Raw genomic sequence first — 18,425 nt, 5'->3', positions numbered from 1 at the left:
ACGCTTGAGAGAGAGAGACGACATCTGCCTTTTTTTTTTTTTTAATTTTATATCTCATCTTCTATCATCGTTACCAACTAGAAACATAAAACTTCGCTTTATTAGTGTTCCTATTTTGCTCGTATATAGTAAAAGGAAATAATATACTACAGTTTAATGAAAAAATAATTTAAAGACTTACCAGTTTCGAAAAAAATCTCTGACTTCACGAAGAGGAAAAAAATTAAAAAGAAGAAACATGTACCGGTTTCTGGCTTTGAGTTCTGCGTGTGTGTGTGATTTAGGGTTTGAAAATAGATCTCATATTTATACTAGTCTTTATAGAGTTTGATAAATATAAAATATATTTTATATATCTATCTCCTAATAAAATAAGATGATAAAAAGAGTTCTAATTCTAATAATAATAATAATAATAATAATAATAATAATAATAATAATAATAATAATAATCTTATATAAAATTAATGGCGCATATATATATGTATCATGGAAAAATTTAAAAATAATAAGCTATAATAAAAAAATACTAATAATTAAACCTATATAATAAATCTAAATATTCGGGGTGTTACACTACCCTTGCATTTTGTTGAGGTGTAGAGACACATGAATGATGTATTAAAGTCCCAAACTTAGAATATAACTCCCCAAGATGAAATTCTGGCCCATTATCACACCTAAAAACATTAATACATTTCCCAAATTGAATTTTGGCAATATGGAAAAACTGAGTAAGGATTTCTCTAACATGTGACTTGAACTTCATTAAGAAAGTCCAAACAAATCTAGAGTGATCATCAACTATAGTGAAGAAATAACTATAACCTTGTGTAGTGGGATGTTGATATGGTCCCCACATATCACAATGAATAAAATCAAATATATCAGTGGAAACATGTTGTGAATCAGGAAATGACAATCTCTTTTGCTTGGCCAACAGGCAAATTTCACAGATAGAGTGTTTACAGTTTGAAAGAGAAAGATCTCTAGACAACAACAGCAACTTATTGAAAGATAGATGACCTAATCTATTATGCTATAGGTCAGCAGAGACACTAGAGATCAGAGGTGTTGTTGAGTTGATGGAGAGAGCAGGAGCCACTTCTAAGACATAAAGATTTCCAACTTCATTACCCTTCCCAATCACAGTCTCCTGAAAAATTTTCTGGATGACAAAAGAATTTTGTGTAAAAAGCACAGAACAATTTGATGAAGTAGTCAATGAGCTGACTGAGATCAAATTATATGAAAAAGAGGGAACACAAAGAACAGATTCAAGCTGAAGGGAAGCTGATAAATGGTACCAATACACGTAACTTCTGTACAGCTACCATTGGGAAGATTCACATGAGTGTTTGTGGCCTTAGAAGAATGAGTGAAAAATTGTGGATTATTACATACATGGTGAGTAGCACCAGTATCTAATAACCACATAGATGAAGAAAAAGTAGAGCAAATGAGAGGAGTGTAGGTAATAGTACCACTGAATGGAGGAGACACACTAGCAGGAGCAGGAGCATCTCCAAACACTTGACCACCCGTGTTGGAATTAGAACAGATATGAGAATTTGTGGTAGGAGATAGGACTAACATCTGACTCTATAAGAAGGAAATCATGCGAGCCATATCTGCAGAAGACAGAGAGGAAATAGATCCCTGAGTCTGAGCAGCAATCACAGCATTACCGGATTCAAACTGATTAGCAGCAGTCCTTGATGAATTATCTGCAGAAAAACTTTGAGGCTTTCCTCTTCCCCTACCAAAACCTGGTGGATATCCAATAATTTCGAAACATTTGTCAATTGTATGACTGGTTTTACCACAATGAGTGCAGAGAAATTTTCCTCTGCCACCTCTACCTCGAGCCATTCCTGTGGCATTGATAAGAGATCCTTGAATTTCAGTATTAGTCGAAGAAGAGTGTGGAAGAGTAGACTCAATGGAACGTTGCCTCTCTTCCTGTAACACAAGAGAGAAGATCTTTGACAGTGATCGACGAGGAGTAGTTGATATGATTTGCGATCGGATCTGAGAAAAAGTAGAGTTCAATCCTATTAAGAACTGCATTGAACATTCCTGCATCTGAAATTCGTTCCACCTACGCGAACTATGACATCGGCAGTGATCACAGGTACACCAGCGAGACAGTTGAAAATCCTTGTATTCATCCCATAGAATACGAAGTTTAGTGAAATAGGTGCTCACATCCTCTGTGCCTTGCTTTAGATTGAGCAACTGTTGTTTCAATTGGCATATACGAGCCAGATTTCCTTGGGAAAAACGCTCCCGAAGATCATTCCAAATATGATGAGCATCATCAATGTACATAATACTTGAGCTAATTTCAGGAATTACCGAATTGCGAAGCCAGGAAACGACCATGCTATTACACCTCATCCATTGTGTGAATAGCATATCAGAGTGGTGAGGCCGCTCGAGAGATCCATCGACAAAAGCTAGCTTATTCTTCGCTATGAGCGCCGTCGTCATAGATCGGTGCCAATTCGAGTAGTTGGAACCATTGAGCTGCTGTGTGACGAGCTGCACACCAGGACTGTCGCTGTGTGGCAGAAAATAAGGACTGCATACATCCTCATAAACAGATTGATGTTGTTGTTGCTTGAGTAGAGGCGTTGGAGGCGCCATTGAAGATTATTGAGTTGATCAGCAGAAAGACGTTGCTCTGGATACCATATTCGAGAGAAAGAGATGAAAAAACATGAGAAGAGAATTTTATTATTTGACTGAATGTTCTAGTACAAACTGAGCATAGATCACTATTTATAGCTAACACTCATCACACGCTATACACACTCATGAAGAGGGCGTGACCAACAAGAAAAGCTAAAGGAAAGAGAAAATACAGCTCAGCAAGATAACAAACTAATATTAGGAGCTAACTCCCGCAGCAGCATGCATGCAAAGCATGCATGTCATCTCTTATTGTAATCTCAATAATCTTTGTAGTTATAAGAATTGAATAGTAGTAAACTAAAAAACTACTCAATCATACACCCGTAAAAGTAAATTATCAACACCAAGATTTTGTGATCATGATTTCCCAAACCCAACAGCTTTCTTCCTTATTTCTCTTGCTTCAATCTTCTCGGGGCTCGTCAATCCGGTTCTTTTCTCGTATTCCTTTTCTAATGCCTGCAAACCCACACCACAAATCACCCCATTTTTAATAACTTGCCATAAATGTTTTCCATGCTACCACAGTATCTCTATCACATTTCCTACATGTGTGGAATATAATCCTTTCAAACTTATAGGAATTTTTTTGGGCGTCTGTCTATTTAGCAAATAACAACCCCCTGAAAATCTAATCTAATATTTGAAGCATAACTTGCCTGTAACTGTGGACGAATAGTGTCAAGAACTTCATCGCTCATCCTTTCGAAGAAAAGGACTCCCTGCAATTTAACGAGGTCAATTCCAACGCTGGACTAGTGATTAGGAATCCAGGATAGGCTAGGCTTGGTTTCTACATGAAGAGTATCACAGTTCCGAGTATATGAACCTGCAAATGATCGTATTCGTGCTGAAACACTCGGGCAACAAGTCCGGTTAAGTTCATTTCAAACCTTGCACCCTTAACATCCTGTGCATCAACCTTCAACGAGTCTGGTCTCTGTAAAGCAACGAGTATAGGATGATTAATAAGACCATCACAAGGAATCAAAGCCATGAATTAGCATCGGATGAAGTCCAATGCTAAACTATCTCGTACTGGATAACAGCAGCAAAAACAGTTTGATGATAATGGCAGATTAAGGAGAATGCCAATACATATTACTATAAGTTCAGAAGTAGTGCAACAGACAGGTTACCTTGACATCAGCATAAATATTAGGGAATGATAGACAACCCTCTTCAAAAGGTACTATCTTTCTTGAGTATCTCTTGATTTGTGGATTTACGAGAACAATCTCTTCTCCTGTACCACGCTCACCAGCTGGATTAAACACCATGAGCTGAACATTAATCCCAACTTGAGGCGCTGAGAGCCCCATGCCATCAGTTCTGTGGAAAAGCAAGCCAACAACTATTGTTCACATTCCTGTAATTACCAACAATCTCCAATTAAGGGGGTGTTTGGCTGAGCTTATAAGCAATTTAGGAGCTTATAAGCGATTTAGGAGCTTATAAGCTCTTGAAAAATGTTTGGCAAAATAAGTTCATAAACAACTTATAAGTTGCAAAAATAAGCTCCCAAAACATAAGTTTCTCAACCCAACTTATTTTTTCATAATCTTATAAGCAATAATCCATTTTACAAAAGTAATCGTACCACGGTTTGCTATATACATCATATACCCATCCAAATCTATTTTCTCTTTTAATTCTCTCTCTCCAACTAAGATTTGCTCTCTTTAACTCACAATCTCTAACTTATAAACTCAATTACCAAACACTTTGACAACTTATAAGCTCCCGAGACATTACATCTTATAAGCCCTTGAAACGTCTTATAAGCTATTGGAGCTTATAAGCTCTCTAAAATAAGCTTAGCCAAACACACTATAAGACTAACATGGCAACTCCGCTATACAACAAGGACAAGATTCTTACCATTTCTTCATTTAGTTTTCAGAATCTTGAAATCAATAAACCATCCCATCAAATTTTAATTTCTTTTGCGAAGATTTTATGGATTTTATTTATTTATTTATTAAGAAGTCATCACAAAATTGTTATCAGGATTTGCAAACATTCCCTATAATTCTGGCTAAAGAAACTAAAATTACATGATTTAAAAAAAAAAAAATTAAGACTTCAATTATGATTAATATCACATTTAAATATCAAATTCAACATCAAAATACTTAAGAAACTCAACACTATCACCAAGGAGCTCGAGGTTTATTTGTTCAATATTTTGATGATCTTGGAGGATCAGAAACCACAAATCAATGTGCATAAGCTCAGTCATAATTTCCCCCCCAAATTTTAGAATCTGAAAGTTATATCTGTGCATTGTTAGTTTCCCCGAACTGATCCAGTAATCAATTTCAGAGTTTCAATTATCATCTCGTGATCCAGTAATCAATTTCAGAGTTTCAATTATCATCTCGTGATTGCTCTGTTATGAGCAAGCAGTAATCATAAATAAAATTCGATTGAAGCAAAAATGAAAATTTTAATTTAAAAAAAAAACTTACATGTACATTATGTCGAACATCTCGTCAACAAGCCTCTTCAAGTTCTCATCAAACGAGGTAACTCTCTTGTTCTTCGCTCTCAAAATCGGGTCCGGATACTTAATTATTTCAAGAGGTCCCTTAAATAGCAAATCAGAGGCTGTTCCAAAATAAGAAAAATTATACGAATTTCAATCCAATAATTCCTCAGGTAAATTAGCAGTAATGAAGTGCATAATCCACATAATTATAAATATCCTCAGGATCGTGTTCTTGTTACTTACGGGAAGCTACTGGTTCAACTTTAGCTACGGAAGAAGAGCTCCGCCGTGCCTGCGCAAGTACGGGTCGGACCGCAAGCTTGTGGCCGCGAGAAGATGGGGTGAAGGAACCAGCACGGCGGAGTAAGGGGAGGAGTGTGTGAGTGAGGGCGGTGGAGTGGAGGCATGTCGAAGCAGCCATTACGGCAGTTATTTGGGATTAGAAAAACTGAATTTTTCAGCCAAATCTTTATTTGGGATTAGAAAAACTGATTAAGGAAAGCTGCTCTTGGCTCCTCAAAAAAAGACGCAGAGAGAAGATGAAGGAAAAAAAAATAGAGATTAGAGAAAACATAGAAGCGGCGGTAAGCTGATTGAGAAATGAAATCAGGGCTCCGTTAGTTATACTGGAATATCTTTTTATTATTCTCATTTATATTATTTTTAGTTATTTTTATTCACCTACTATTTACTTATGCAAGAAAGGAACGAAAAGAAAGATAACGTGTATATTTGTTTGTTATCCTGGTAAAATGGAGTTTTATTTTTAATATGAGAGGTGCTTTAGCACTTCAGCAGTAGTTTGAGCTTTTGCATAAGACACAAATAATTTGAAAGTTATTATCCAATGATTTATCTTCACTTACTTACAATAAAACTAAATAAATAAATTTGATTAGTACAAATAAGAAAAATTATCTAATTAAAAAAAATGAATTAAATAAGGTGCATGATAACACCATAAGATTTTTAAAATTTTAAGACTTAATTTTTTATTAACCGAAAGGGAGAGATCATAATTTAAAAAAGAAACAAATAATTTATAAATTAAATCAATTATTCAAGTAGGGATGTCAATCGTGTCAGCCCTAACGGGTTGTCGAGTTAAGCGGGTGTGGGTTAATCGGGCTGAAAAATTTTCGGGTTGAAAATTTTCAACTCTAACTCTAAACGTTCGGATTTCGAGCTAGCCCATCGGGCTAATCGGGTCAAAAACTTAAAAATAAAATTATATTTTATATATTTTTTTGTTCTTAGTGATCTTATATTTATAATAAATAAATATAAACAAAAATTAAAAGTATGAATTATATGACAATGATAAAATGCAAAATTTAAAAGATTGAAAAACTACGACATGACCATAAATTGAAACAAAGAAAAGGACTACAAAAAAAAAACAAACAAAAAAGCAAAAAAAAAAAACAAAAAAGACAAGCAAGATAAAGGCAACCATTTTCAAATCGAGGCAATTCACATTTTGTTAGAGCACCTCGAATGGTGGTGTCTTAGAGGGGTGTCTTAGGAGTGGGCCCCACTTAAGACACACCCCTCTCCAATGCATTGTGTCTTAGGTGGGTGCTTAAATCCTCATTTCCACAAAATTCATATTTCTACACTTTTATTTTAAAATTTCTAATTTCATTAAAAATAAAATTAAACATTATAATAATTTAAAGACATAATTTAAATACAATAAAAAAAATAAAAATTACAATAATTTTCTAGGACTCAATTGGACCAAAACGAGACCAAATGTGTTCTTTCAAGTCCAAAGTGAGGCGAGCATGCATCTCCGCGTCTCGCAGATGCTTGTTGAGCAACAGATACACAAAAATCCGGCGGAGCACCGGCACGAGGTTGAGATGCGGCGCTACTCGACGCTTCGTCGCGTCTTCTTCCCACTGGGTTGCTTACTCGCCTTCGTCTTCGATGATCATGTTGTGCAAAATGATGCACGTGAACATGATGTCGCTCATCGCCTCCTTGCTCCAAAGATGCGATGGGCCTTTGACGATTACCCAACGAGCTTGAAGGACGCCGAAGGCTCGTTCAATATCCTTGCGAGCCGCTTCCTGCATCACTTTGAACCTCTTCCCCTTCGGATCCGTCGGATGTGTAGGACTCTTCACGAATACAGGCCAATTGGGATAGATGTCGTCAGTCAAGTAGTACCCACTTGTGTAGTAGGCGTTGTTGACTTGATATATGACCGGCACCCCCATTCCTTGCAGCCGATTGTTGAACAACGTCGAGTTGTTGAGCACGTTGATGTCGTTGTTCGAACTAGGAGTCCTAAAAAAAGCATGCCAGATCTATAGATCTTGCGAGGCGACGGCTTCGAGGATGATGGTCGGTTCCCCCTGATCGCCGCGAGTGTATGCGCCTTGCCATACCGTTGGACAATTCTTCCACGCCCAATGCATGTAATCAAGGCTTCCTAGCATTCCCGGGGAGCTGTGTTTCGCTTCGTGCATTGCTAGAAGCCGTTGGCAGTCAGCGGAAGTCGGCCTCCTCAAGTACTCCGCGCCGAAGAGTTGAATAATGGCTCGACTGAATCTGCGCAAGCACTCCAACGCGGTGGACTCTGCAATCCGGAGATACTCGTCGTATTGGTCCGCTGCCCCACCGTTAGCCAGCATACGAACAGCGACAGTGCATTTTTGCAATGGCGTGAAGCCGGGCCTCCCAAGTGCATCCGTGCGTTGTTGGAAGTATGGATCGGATGCGACGGCATTAACGATACGCAAAAACAACGCACGACGCATCCGAAAACGGCGGCGGAAGATGTTGTCGGGGTAGACCGAATTTTCATCAAAGTAATCCGCGTGCAAACGTACAGCGCCGGCTTCACGGTCCCGACGAATGAAAGCCTTCTTCCGCTCGCTTCGTCGCCGACGACGAGGTTGCTCTTCTGGATCACCAATATCTTGAACAATTTGGTTAAATTGTTGCACAAGATTGGAAAATTCTTCAGCACGTCGCTCGTCCTCGTGGCTTGATGAGGAGGAAGACATTTTTTGTAGAGAATTTTTTGATGTGGAGATGATTTTTAGATAATGAAATGAATGGAGAAGAGTTGTGATATATATACATAAAAGGGGGAAAAAAAGCTGAATTCGGCCGTTGGGAAGCAACGGTCAATTTAAAAAATATATATATATATATATATATATATATATATATATATATAAATAACAAACGGTCATTTTTTTAAAAAAACTATCGAATTTCTATATATTTTTTTTTAAATAGGCGCGTCCGCCGGATGCGCCATACCCTTCTTCCGCTCGCCCCGGGTCTCCGCCTCGCCACACCTTCGCACCTGGCCGAGTCGCCAGTGCGCCGCCCGCCTCCTCGCCACGCCTCAATCCAGCGCTCGCAACGAGCGCTGGAGGTGCTCTTAAAATAATGAAACTGACACACAATCAATTAATTTGTATTTTCAATAATCACCTGAAACTAATAAATAAAAAATGGATGCAACTTGCAATAGTAAAAGAATCCACATTTAACTCACACAAATCTCACATCCACATATTTCCAGAAACACGCATACACTATGCAAATTCTTTGAATTTTAACATTAAGGGTGCGTTCTCTTTGCTTATAAATTTATCATGGGAAAATGAAAGATAAACAAAATTTCACCCTTTAAATTATTCATTTCTTATCCCACATTTACTAGTTGACTCTTACTCATTCCTCAGTTACACTATAAAGGAGGAATAATATTATCCCTCCAAAAATGGTGTGATAATATTATCCCTCCTTTGTAGTGTAAATGAGGAATGAGTAAGGGTCAAATAGGAAATGTAGGAAAAGAAATGAAGGATTTAAATGGTGAAATTTTGTTTATCCTTTTTTTTCCTATGATAAATTTACAACCAAAGAGAATGCAACCTAAATCAAATTTGCTCTGAATTCAGTGATCTACAAGGAATAATACCATCTTCCAATTCTTTTCCTCTCATAAACATTTAATATACGAAATTCGGGGGAAGATCAAATTTGGTTTTGCACAATCTCATGAGTATTTTTTTCTTGCTTTTATGCTAAAACAGGCTAAAAAACAATTCACCAGAAAAATGAAATAGGAACAACCGCGAAACATATAAGGGTGTGTTCTTTTTTATGGATAAATTTATCATGCGAAAATGGGGAATAACAAAAAATTATACATTTAGATAATTCCTTTCTTTTCCCTCATTTTTTTTTTACAAAAGAGAAGTTCACTATTTTTCATTCATTATTTTCACTTCAAAGATTATCTCTCCTTAATGTAAAAAGAATGAAAAAAAAATGGTGAACTTGAGGGGAAAAATGAAGGTATTTAAAGACATAAATTTTTAACATCCCTCATTTTACCATGATAAATTTATCTATCAAATATAACACACTTTTAATGTACATAGAGAAACTTTTTATTTGTAGAGAAACATATTTTTTTTCTTCTCAGAAACATTAATGTATGAAAATAATATTAGCAATTTGCATCATACAATTACAATGAATAGATTTATAATTCACCTAATACACAAAAAAATAAAATAATAATAAGTTATAACATACGAAAACTACAATAGGAACAGTAGGCGGCGGCTATCGGCAAAGGCGGGGGTGAGGCAGAAGGCGAGAGGTGGAGGCCACTAGAGAAATCGGTGAAGGCTGAGGTGGCAACTCAAACTATCTATTCCACGTGGCGGCTAATGCAGTGCAGAGCCTGAGCAGCCCAAGCGTCACGGTGGTGGCGCGAGTGGAGGCGGGGCAACCAACGGTGGTGGCGAATGGGACGACGGTGGCACAATGAAACGTCTTATAAGCTATTGGAGCTTATAAGCTCTCTAAAATAACCTTAGCCAAACACACTATAAGACTAACATGGCAACTCCGCTGTACAACAAGGACAAGATTCTTACAATTTCTTCATTTAGCTTTTAGAATCTTGAAATCAATAAACCATCCCATCAAATTTTAATTTCTTATGCGAAGATTTTATGGATTTTATTTATTTATTAAGAAGTCATCACAAAATTGTTATAAGGATTTGCAAGCATTCCCTAAAATTCTGGCCAAAGAAACTAAAATTACATTATTTAAAAAAAAATAAGACTTCAATTATGATAAATATCACATTTAAATATCAGATTCAACATCAAAATACTTAAGAAACTCAACACTATCACCAAGGAGCTCGAGGTTTATTTGTTCAATATTTTGATGATCATGGAGGATCAGAAACCACAAATCAATGTGCATAAGCTCAGTCATAATTCCCCCCCCCCCAATTTTAGAATCTGAAAGTTATATATGTGCATTGTTAGTTTCTCCGAACTGATCCAGTAATTAATTTCAGAGTTTCAATTATCATCTCGTGATTGCTCTGTTATGAGCAACCAGTAACCATAAATAAAATTCGATTGAAGCAAAAATGAAAATTTTAATTTAAAAAAAAAACTTACATGTACATTATGTCGAACATCTCATCAACAAGCCTCTTCAAGTTCTCATCAAACGAGGCAACTCTCTTGTTCTTCGCTCTCAAAATCGGGTCCGGTTACTTAATTATTTCAAGAGGTCCCTTAAATAGCAAATCAGAGGCTGTTCCAAAATAAGAAAAAAATATACGAGTTTCAATCCAATAATTTCTCAGGTAAATTAGCAGTAATGAGTGCATAATCCATAGAAAATATCCTCGGGATCGTGTTCTTGTTACTTACGGGAAGCTACTGGTTCAACTTTAGCTGCGGAAGAAGAGCTCCGCCGTGCCTGCGCAAGTACTGGTCGGACCGCTAGCTTGTGGCCGCGAGAAGATGGGGTGAAGGAACCAACACGGTGGAGGAAGGGGAGGAGTGTGTGAGTGAGGGCGGTGGAGTGGAGGCATGTCAGAGCAGCCATTACGACAGTTATTTGGGATTAGAAAAACTGAATTTTGCAGCAAAGGCTAAAATTTAAATTTGAAAGTTTATACTCCCTTCCGTTTACACGAAAAAAAAAAATCATTTATCCATAAAAAATAAATTTACTCCACATTTTGACCGCACTCTTTATTGGGTTTTAATAAAAAAAATGGGGCAAAATGAAAAATACCCATTTTCGAAGACAAAAACAAAAATATACCCACCCTTTTTAAAACATATAAAATCTGCCCATTTGAGACAATTTTGTCCTTATGCACATTCTGGTGCATTGCTCGCTGCCAAGTGTTGAGTATGTCGAGCGTGTCGAGCATTATGCAATTTTACCCTTATTTTGTGATTCTCTATAGTTCATTATGAATACAACTTTATTGGAAATAGTCGGTGAAGACTTTATCAGGCCCAATATGCTTCCGTAACAATTCAAAATTATTCTAAACATAAATCAACATTATACCTTTCGTCGAATGGTCTTCTTCAGGAGTCAGTTCTCGTTGCGTTTTACGGACCGTCTGCCGCCCCCAGGTTCCGTCCAACCACACACTCGCAAGAGATGGTTGCAACCTTCCTCCTTCACTAAGTTCCGACGTTGAATACTTTGTTGATAAATGAAAGAAAAATTTTACTAAACCGGAAAGTTGAGCGAAAACAAAGTGTTTAAAGAGGAATTATAAAATACTTAATTTATTTCATAATATCTCCCTAAGGGAGGAGACAAACTTGTTTAGCTACTCATTCGTAGCTAATACTTGTGTACATAAATTAAAAGAAACTAAAACTACAATGAAAAAAAAACTTTAAAAAACAGAAATTTAAAAATTATAAAGATAATTTCTAGAGAGAGTGTGTTTTGTGAAGGTGTTGTGAATTTTCGGATGATCCTCTTCTCTCTAGAGCTTGCCCTTTTATAGAGATCTGATGCCCTCTATAATTCTTGGTGGTTGGCCTCTGTTGAAAGTAAGCTAAGAGATGATGAAGAAGAGATTTAGAGTTAGAAGCAGAGAGAATTTTAGAGTTAGAAATTGTGTTTTCATTAATTAGCAAAGCTGATAAAGAAAGGTATATATACACGAGTGAGAAGCTTCCTAAAGCTTCTGTAACCATCTAACAAACTAATCAAACTGCTTCTAACTAATCTTGTTGACTCATAGTTGCTGACTCAGCAAACGTTTACAAATATATATTCAAACATGCACCAAAAAAGATTTTATCAGTTCTTCAACCAGGATTATGCAGAGGCATGAGATGAAGCTTATCTCGCAGAAGATAGAACCGTGGTTCAGCAAGAGGCTTGGTGAACAAGTCCGCAACTTGATCAAGGGCTGGGACGTGACCGATTTCAACAAACTTATCTTGCACTTTTTCCCGAACATAATGGATGTCAACCTCGATGTGTTTGGTGCGGGCATGAAAAACCGGATTTGAGGATAGGGCAATCGCACTGGAGTTGTCGCACCACAAATGATGAGGAGAAGAAAGAGGAATATTGAGCTCATGACATAACGCATCCATCCAGGCTAACTCTGTTGTAGCAGTTGCTAAGGAACGATACTCAGATTCCGTGCTGCTGCGCGAGACTACAGACTGCTTTTTAGAGCTCCAATTAATAAGATTGTTTCCATAGTAAATGCAGTACCCTCCAGTTGAACGTCTATCATCGACACAACTGGCATAATCAGCGTCTGCAAAACCAACAAGTTGTGTGGAGGAAGAAGGTTGAAAGTGAAGAGCCAGAGTAGTGGTGCCTTTAAGGTATCGGAGCACACGTTTACATGCTGTCCAGTGTAAAGTAGTGGGATTGTGCAAGAACTAGCTCAGTTTGTTGACGGCAAACGCGATATCAGACCGTGTGTGAGTGAGGTACTGGAGAGCGCCGATAGTGCTTCGGTAGAGAGATGGATCAGAGAAAGGCAAGCCATCATATTTGGAGAGCTTGGTGGCTGGAGTCATGGGTGTTGAGCATGGATGACAAGACTCCATTTTTGTTTTCTTCAATAGCTCATTCAAGTACTTTGTTTGACATAGAGAATAGGTAGATTCAGCCTTTGTTACTTCGATGCCCAGAAAGTAATGAACTTCACCGAGTGAGGTAAGAGCAAATTGTTGATGAAGAATAGCAATGATGTCTAAAACTTCAGCGTTGCTATCTCTTGTGATTAATATATCATCAACATATATCAAAATAAGAATGCGAGCACCATTATTATTTTTGTAAAACAATGAGAAGTCACACACAGAGCGGTGAAATCCAAGAGAGTATAAGCAGCTGCGTAACTTGTCATACCACGCCCTTGGGGCCTGCCTTAGCCCATAGAGGGACTTCTGCAATTTACAGACATACTCAGGATGAGCTGAATCTGCAAAACCAAGAGGTTGCGACATATATATGTTATCCTCTAGATCGCCATTCAAAAATACGTTGTTAACATCGATTTGGTGTATCGACCATCCACGCGAAGCAGCTAAGGCAAAGATAAGGCGAATGATGGAAGACTTTATTATTGGACTGAAAACTTCAAGAAAATCCACACCGGCTAATTGTTCAAAGCCACGGGCTACTAAACGAGCTTTGAGCTTGTCCAAGTCACCATTTGATAGAGTTTTAACTCGGAAGACCCATTTATTGCTGATAATTTTGTTTAAAGGCGAAGGAGGCACACGAATCCATGTACCTTTAATATTTAATGCCTCAAGCTCTTTGGCCATCGCATCACACCATTCTGGACGGGCCAGAGCATCATCAATAGAAGTGGGAAGAGAAGGAAGCTTGTTGCCAGAGACCGAGGCAGCAGATGTAACATGCTGCATAATATACACCTCATTGTTTTGAATGGCAAAGCATCCTGGTATATCAGTAGAACCTGCAGAAGAAGACTGTTGCACATGATAACTCTTGGGCTTGAATATCCCTTGTTTGGATCTGGTAATCATGGTGTGGGAGCTAGAGGGTGGTGGTGGTGGAGGTGGTGGTGATGGAGATGGTGGTGGGGATGATGAAGGTGTTGATATTGGAGATGGAGTGGGGAATGGTGACTGCACATGAGAGGATAGAGTAGGAGCAGGTGAGTGAGGAGGGGTAGTCGAGGAAAATGAGGATGACGAGGGAGAGGAGGATGAGGAGGAGGAAGATGAGTGGGGAATTGCATCAGGTAAAGGCAGTATGGGTAGAGGATTTTGAGCATATGGAGTGGGAGTAGAGAGAGGAAATGAGGAGAAGATAGAAGCATATGGAAATTCACACTCATTAAAGTGAACCGTGTCTGCTATGTAGATACGTTTGGAAGAACTAAGACATTTATACCTTTTATGACACTCACTATACCCAAGAAATACACACTTGGAAGAGCGGTACTGCAGCTTATGTTGGTTGTAAGGTTTAAGATAGGGAAAACACGCACACCCAAAGACCTTAAGCCACTTATAGTTAGGTATAGTGTGAAACAAGGCTTGAAATGGTGATATATCTTTAAGGGATGGGGTGGGCAGCCGATTGATGAGATAGGTGGCAGCCTGAAATGCATCCCACCAATACTCAAAAGGAATGGAAGACTGAGCAAGCAAGGTTAACCCAGTATCAACAACATGTTGATGCTTCTTTTCTACTCTACCATTTTGAGGGTGGATATATGGGCAAGGGTGTTGGAAGTGTATGCCATGTGTAGTGAGATAGTCAGTAAGTGGGCGAAACTCTTCCCCCCCCCAGTCAGATTGAAAAGCTTTAATGGTGGCCGAAAATTGACATTTGATCATGGAGATGAAGTTGGTGACAGCAGTGGTGGTTTGAGATTTGAGGGTGAGTGGGTAAATCCATGTGTATCGAGTAAAATCATCAACAAATATGATGTAATACTTGTACCCTGTAGTAGATGGTGTGTGTGCTGGGCCCCATAAGTCAGAGTGTATAAGTTCAAAAGCATGTGTGGTGTGAACAGGTTGGGAAACATGTGGTTGTTGGTGCATTTTGCCAAGTTTGCATGCCTCACAGAAACTTAGTTCACTAGATTTATAAGGAATATTGAGATGTTTATAGATTTTGGCTATTACATTTAGTCCAGGGTGACCAAGAGATCTATGAAGAACATCTAGAGCAGTACATATACCAACAGATTTTGAGATAACTATAGCAGCAGTTGAGCTAGATGTAGGAACAGACCTTTTATTACAAGTAAAACTGGAAGAACTATTCTTAGATGGTGTAGACTCGCGATAGAATGAGGAGAGATCCAGTTGATAAAGGCCTTTAGAAAGAGTTCCCTTCAACAGAATCTTGTGTGTCTTGAGGTCCTTAACAAAACAAGAGTTATGGTTAAATTCTATGGCAACTTGATTATCATTTGTAAACTGTGAAATGCTGAGGAGGTTCTTGGTGATATGTGGCACATATAGAATATTATTGAGAAGTAAGGAATGACTATTTGATATGGAAATGCAGTTTGAACCAACAGAAGAGATAGGTAAGGTATTACCATTTCCAACCATTAGAGAATCAGTGCCACAGTAGTCATCATGCACAGCCAAATTCTGAAGATCATTTGTGATATGTGTGGTAGCTCCACTATCCGCATACCATGCTGGATCTGCATTAGGAGAGTTCTGAGAGAGAGCAACATCAGTAGTATGAGAAGTATCCGAGATAAAAGCCTGTGGAGTGGCAGTGGTGATAGTGTTATCAGTAAAATGAACATCGAAGCGTTTGAAACATTTAATGGCAACATGACCAGCTTTGCCACAAAGTTGGCAGATGATTCCTTTAGATTGAGGTGCTGAGCGATTGAATCCTCCACGATTTCCAATGTTAGAGCTTCGAACAAGAAAGGTTCATCTGCCATTGCCGCGGTAAGCTACATGTGCAGCAGGATCAAAGAGAGACGAGTGCTGCCGCTGAAGATGCAGCTCATAGGCTTGAAATGCATACTGAATCTCTTGCAGATTTTGTGTATCACTCCGATGCATGATATTAACCACCAAAGCTTCATATTCAGAGCCAAATCCAGAGAGGATATACATGACTAACTCATCATCGTTGATAATTTGTCCAACGGCTGACAATTGATCCGCATATCCTCGCATTTTGAGGAAAAATTCCTCAACAAAGAGAGAGTCTTTTTTGTGGTTTGAAGGAGAAGACGAAGTTGCATGATGTGTGCTTTAGACTGAGACATAAACAGTCGTTCAAGGACTGACCAGAGCTCACGAGAGGAGGTGCAGCGAACAATGTGACCAAGCATGGACTCAGTAACCGACAACAGCATCCAGCTGAGAAGATACTGATCACGGCGAATCCATTGTGCAGATGTTGGAATTGGTAGTTGACCGCCATTTGAAGGAGCTGGCAGATATGGTGGTGGTGACATCGCCGTGGGAGAGATGAAATTGTGGAAACTGTGTGCACGAATAGCAGAGAGCGCCTGTGCTCTCCAGAAAGCATAATTGGACCGATCGAGTTTGAGAATTTAGGGAAAATGTGGAAAGAAGCAGTGGAAGTTGAATTCTCCATTGAAAGGAGCTAAATCGAGATCTATTGGTTTGAGGAGAAAAAGAGGATCGAGATTATGCTAAAAACCTTGCGATTGATACCATGTTGAAAGTAAGCTAAGAGAGGATGAAGAAGAGATTTAGAGTTAGAAGCAGAGAGAATTTTAGAGTGAGAAATTGTGTTTTCATTAATTAGCAAAGCTGATAAAGAAAGGTATATATACACGAGTGAGAAGCTTCCTAAAGCTTCTGTAACCATCTAACATGTTGGAATTGTGTTAAAATGAAAGTGGGGATTTTGTCCCACATTGGTTTTGCTATCAAAGTAGGTGGAGACCCTTAGGCTATTTAAGGAGTTCCAAGGTCTTTGATACAAATGCACCAATCACTACCTTTAGTCTTGTGATTACTTCTAGTTTGAAATTCCTTGCTCTTTGTTTTAGAGGGGTGAGAGGTTTTCAAAGGCTTGTAAGAGTGTAGTGGTTGTGAGTCGAGAGGGTGAGAAATACTGTGTGATTGTAGAAATTTATCATATAGTAATTTTTCAGTGGGTCGTGGTTTTTTCTCCGGATTTGGAGTTTCCACGTTAAATTCTTGTGTTGTTAAATTGTGTCTAGTTTTTTTTCTTATTTCTTGCTTCTACCAAGTTTGGATGGGGAACTGATTTCCCAACAATTGGTATCAGAGCCTGGCTGAGGTCTCTTGATATTCCAAGTATGCTCTGTGGTTGCAGCATTGTCTGATCTTCCACATCAGAAAGGATTTCTTGAGAAAGATCCGGGCGGGGTGTCTCTTGCGAGACGGCTGTTCATTTTGGTGGAGAAGCGGTACGTCAAATCAACTTCAAGTCCAAATGAAGTTCGACGTGGAGAAATTCGATGGAATAATTAATTTTGGCTTGTGGCAAGTGCAAGTCAAGGATGTGCTGATACAATCTGGGTTACACAAGGCCCTGAAAGGAAGTCCGGGTGCAGTCAAAAAGCCCGGTGCAGATGATGACGCAAACAACAAGTCCGGTATGAGTGATGAAGATTGGGAGGATCTGGATCTGAAGGCGGCAAGCACAATTCGTCTCTGCTTGGCCAAGAATGTACTTGCAAATGTACATGGGATTTCGAGTGCGAAGGAGCTTTGGGAAAAGCTGGAAGCTCTGTACCAAGCAAAAGGCATCTCGAATCGGTTGTATTTGAAGGAACAATTTCATACCTTACGGATGGATGAAGGTGTGAAGATTTCAGATCACTTGAGTATTCTCAATGGCATTATCTCTGAACTGGAGAGTATTGGAGCGAAAATTGAAGATGAGGATAAGGCGTTGAGACTCATCTTGTCTCTTCCACGTTCCTATGAACACATGAAGCCAATATTAGTTTATGGGAAGGAAACTCTGGTCTTTGCTGAAGTCACGGGCAAACTTCTTTTGGAAGAAAGAAGGCTGATGAGTGAAGGACGTCCTTCATCGGAAAATTCAGCAATGGTGGCCTTTAGCAGAGGGAGGAAGAAAGACTCCAAGGGCGTTGTTTGTTGGAGGTGCGGAAAACCCGGCCATACGAAGCGAAACTGTCCAGGTGGAGCTCGTCAAGGTGGAGCGGATTCGGCAGAAAGCTCCGAACAAGCAGCTAACATCGTGTTTGATGATGTCCTTTGAGGACATGAATATCCTTATGGCATGTCCAATGGCCATGATAGAGGATGTGACGATGTTAGTTGGACCACATGTGCATGGTTTTTTGGCATGGATGCAGGTGTGTGGTGAAAAGTATGTCGATGGCTGATGACTTCTAGGAGGGCCAAAAGCTAGAAGGTTGCACCAAAATTTCAGCAAGGTTTTTTCGACATGTGCC

The 18,425-nt window shown here is 38.8% G+C and overlaps 2 protein-coding genes and 1 long non-coding RNA gene across 4 annotated transcripts; all 3 read right to left on the bottom strand.

The window, feature by feature from the left end:
• Positions 1-904: 904 nt before the first annotated feature.
• On the bottom strand, positions 905-2,649 carry LOC130992765 (uncharacterized). The gene is made up of 2 exons (XM_057917504.1): positions 1,485-2,649; positions 905-1,168 (listed from the first exon to the last, which is right to left on the bottom strand). The coding sequence occupies exon 1, from the start codon at positions 2,647-2,649 to the stop codon at positions 1,603-1,605; it is 1,047 nt and encodes a 348-aa protein (XP_057773487.1). The 3' UTR covers positions 905-1,168; positions 1,485-1,602.
• A 64-nt stretch (positions 2,650-2,713) lies between these two features.
• LOC130992766 (peptide deformylase 1B, chloroplastic-like) lies at positions 2,714-11,101 on the bottom strand. Of its 2 annotated transcripts, none has more exons than XM_057917507.1 (6): positions 10,909-11,101; positions 5,169-5,307; positions 3,837-4,029; positions 3,527-3,637; positions 3,357-3,419; positions 2,714-3,156 (listed from the first exon to the last, which is right to left on the bottom strand). In XM_057917507.1, exons 1-6 carry the CDS (start codon positions 11,084-11,086, stop codon positions 3,055-3,057), a joined length of 786 nt encoding a protein of 261 aa, XP_057773490.1. In that variant the 5' UTR covers positions 11,087-11,101; the 3' UTR covers positions 2,714-3,054. The 2 variants fall into 2 exon arrangements, with proteins under 2 accessions (XP_057773490.1, XP_057773488.1); XM_057917505.1 differs by lacking the exon at positions 10,909-11,101 and adding an exon at positions 5,432-5,790.
• Positions 11,102-15,081: 3,980 nt separating this feature from the next.
• On the bottom strand, positions 15,082-16,832 carry LOC130992764 (uncharacterized). Its single transcript, XR_009091389.1, has 2 exons — positions 15,573-16,832; positions 15,082-15,390 (listed from the first exon to the last, which is right to left on the bottom strand). It is a non-coding gene; the product is annotated as an uncharacterized LOC130992764 (long non-coding RNA).
• Between the last annotated feature and the right edge of the window lie 1,593 nt (positions 16,833-18,425).

This window comes from Salvia miltiorrhiza, chromosome 7 (genome assembly GCF_028751815.1).
Source record: "Salvia miltiorrhiza cultivar Shanhuang (shh) chromosome 7, IMPLAD_Smil_shh, whole genome shotgun sequence".
NCBI lineage: Eukaryota > Viridiplantae > Streptophyta > Magnoliopsida > Lamiales > Lamiaceae > Salvia > Salvia miltiorrhiza.
Note: the sequence above shows the minus strand (reverse complement) of the source record. Positions and strands in the feature narration are given on the sequence as shown.

Bases quoted from the DNA above. Each gene is read 5' to 3' on its own strand.
- LOC130992766 (XM_057917507.1), bottom strand. From the start codon at position 11,086: ATGGCTGCTCTGACATGCCTCCACTCCACCGCCCTCACTCACACACTC. The intron at 5,308-10,908 runs GTAAGTAACAAG...ATTTTGGAACAG, and splicing joins AGTTGAACCAGTAGCTTCCC to CCTCTGATTTGCTATTTAAG. The intron at 3,420-3,526 runs GTTCATATACTC...GTTAAATTGCAG, and splicing joins ACGAATACGATCATTTGCAG to GGAGTCCTTTTCTTCGAAAG.
- LOC130992765 (XM_057917504.1), bottom strand. From the start codon at position 2,649: ATGGCGCCTCCAACGCCTCTACTCAAGCAACAACAACATCAATCTGTT.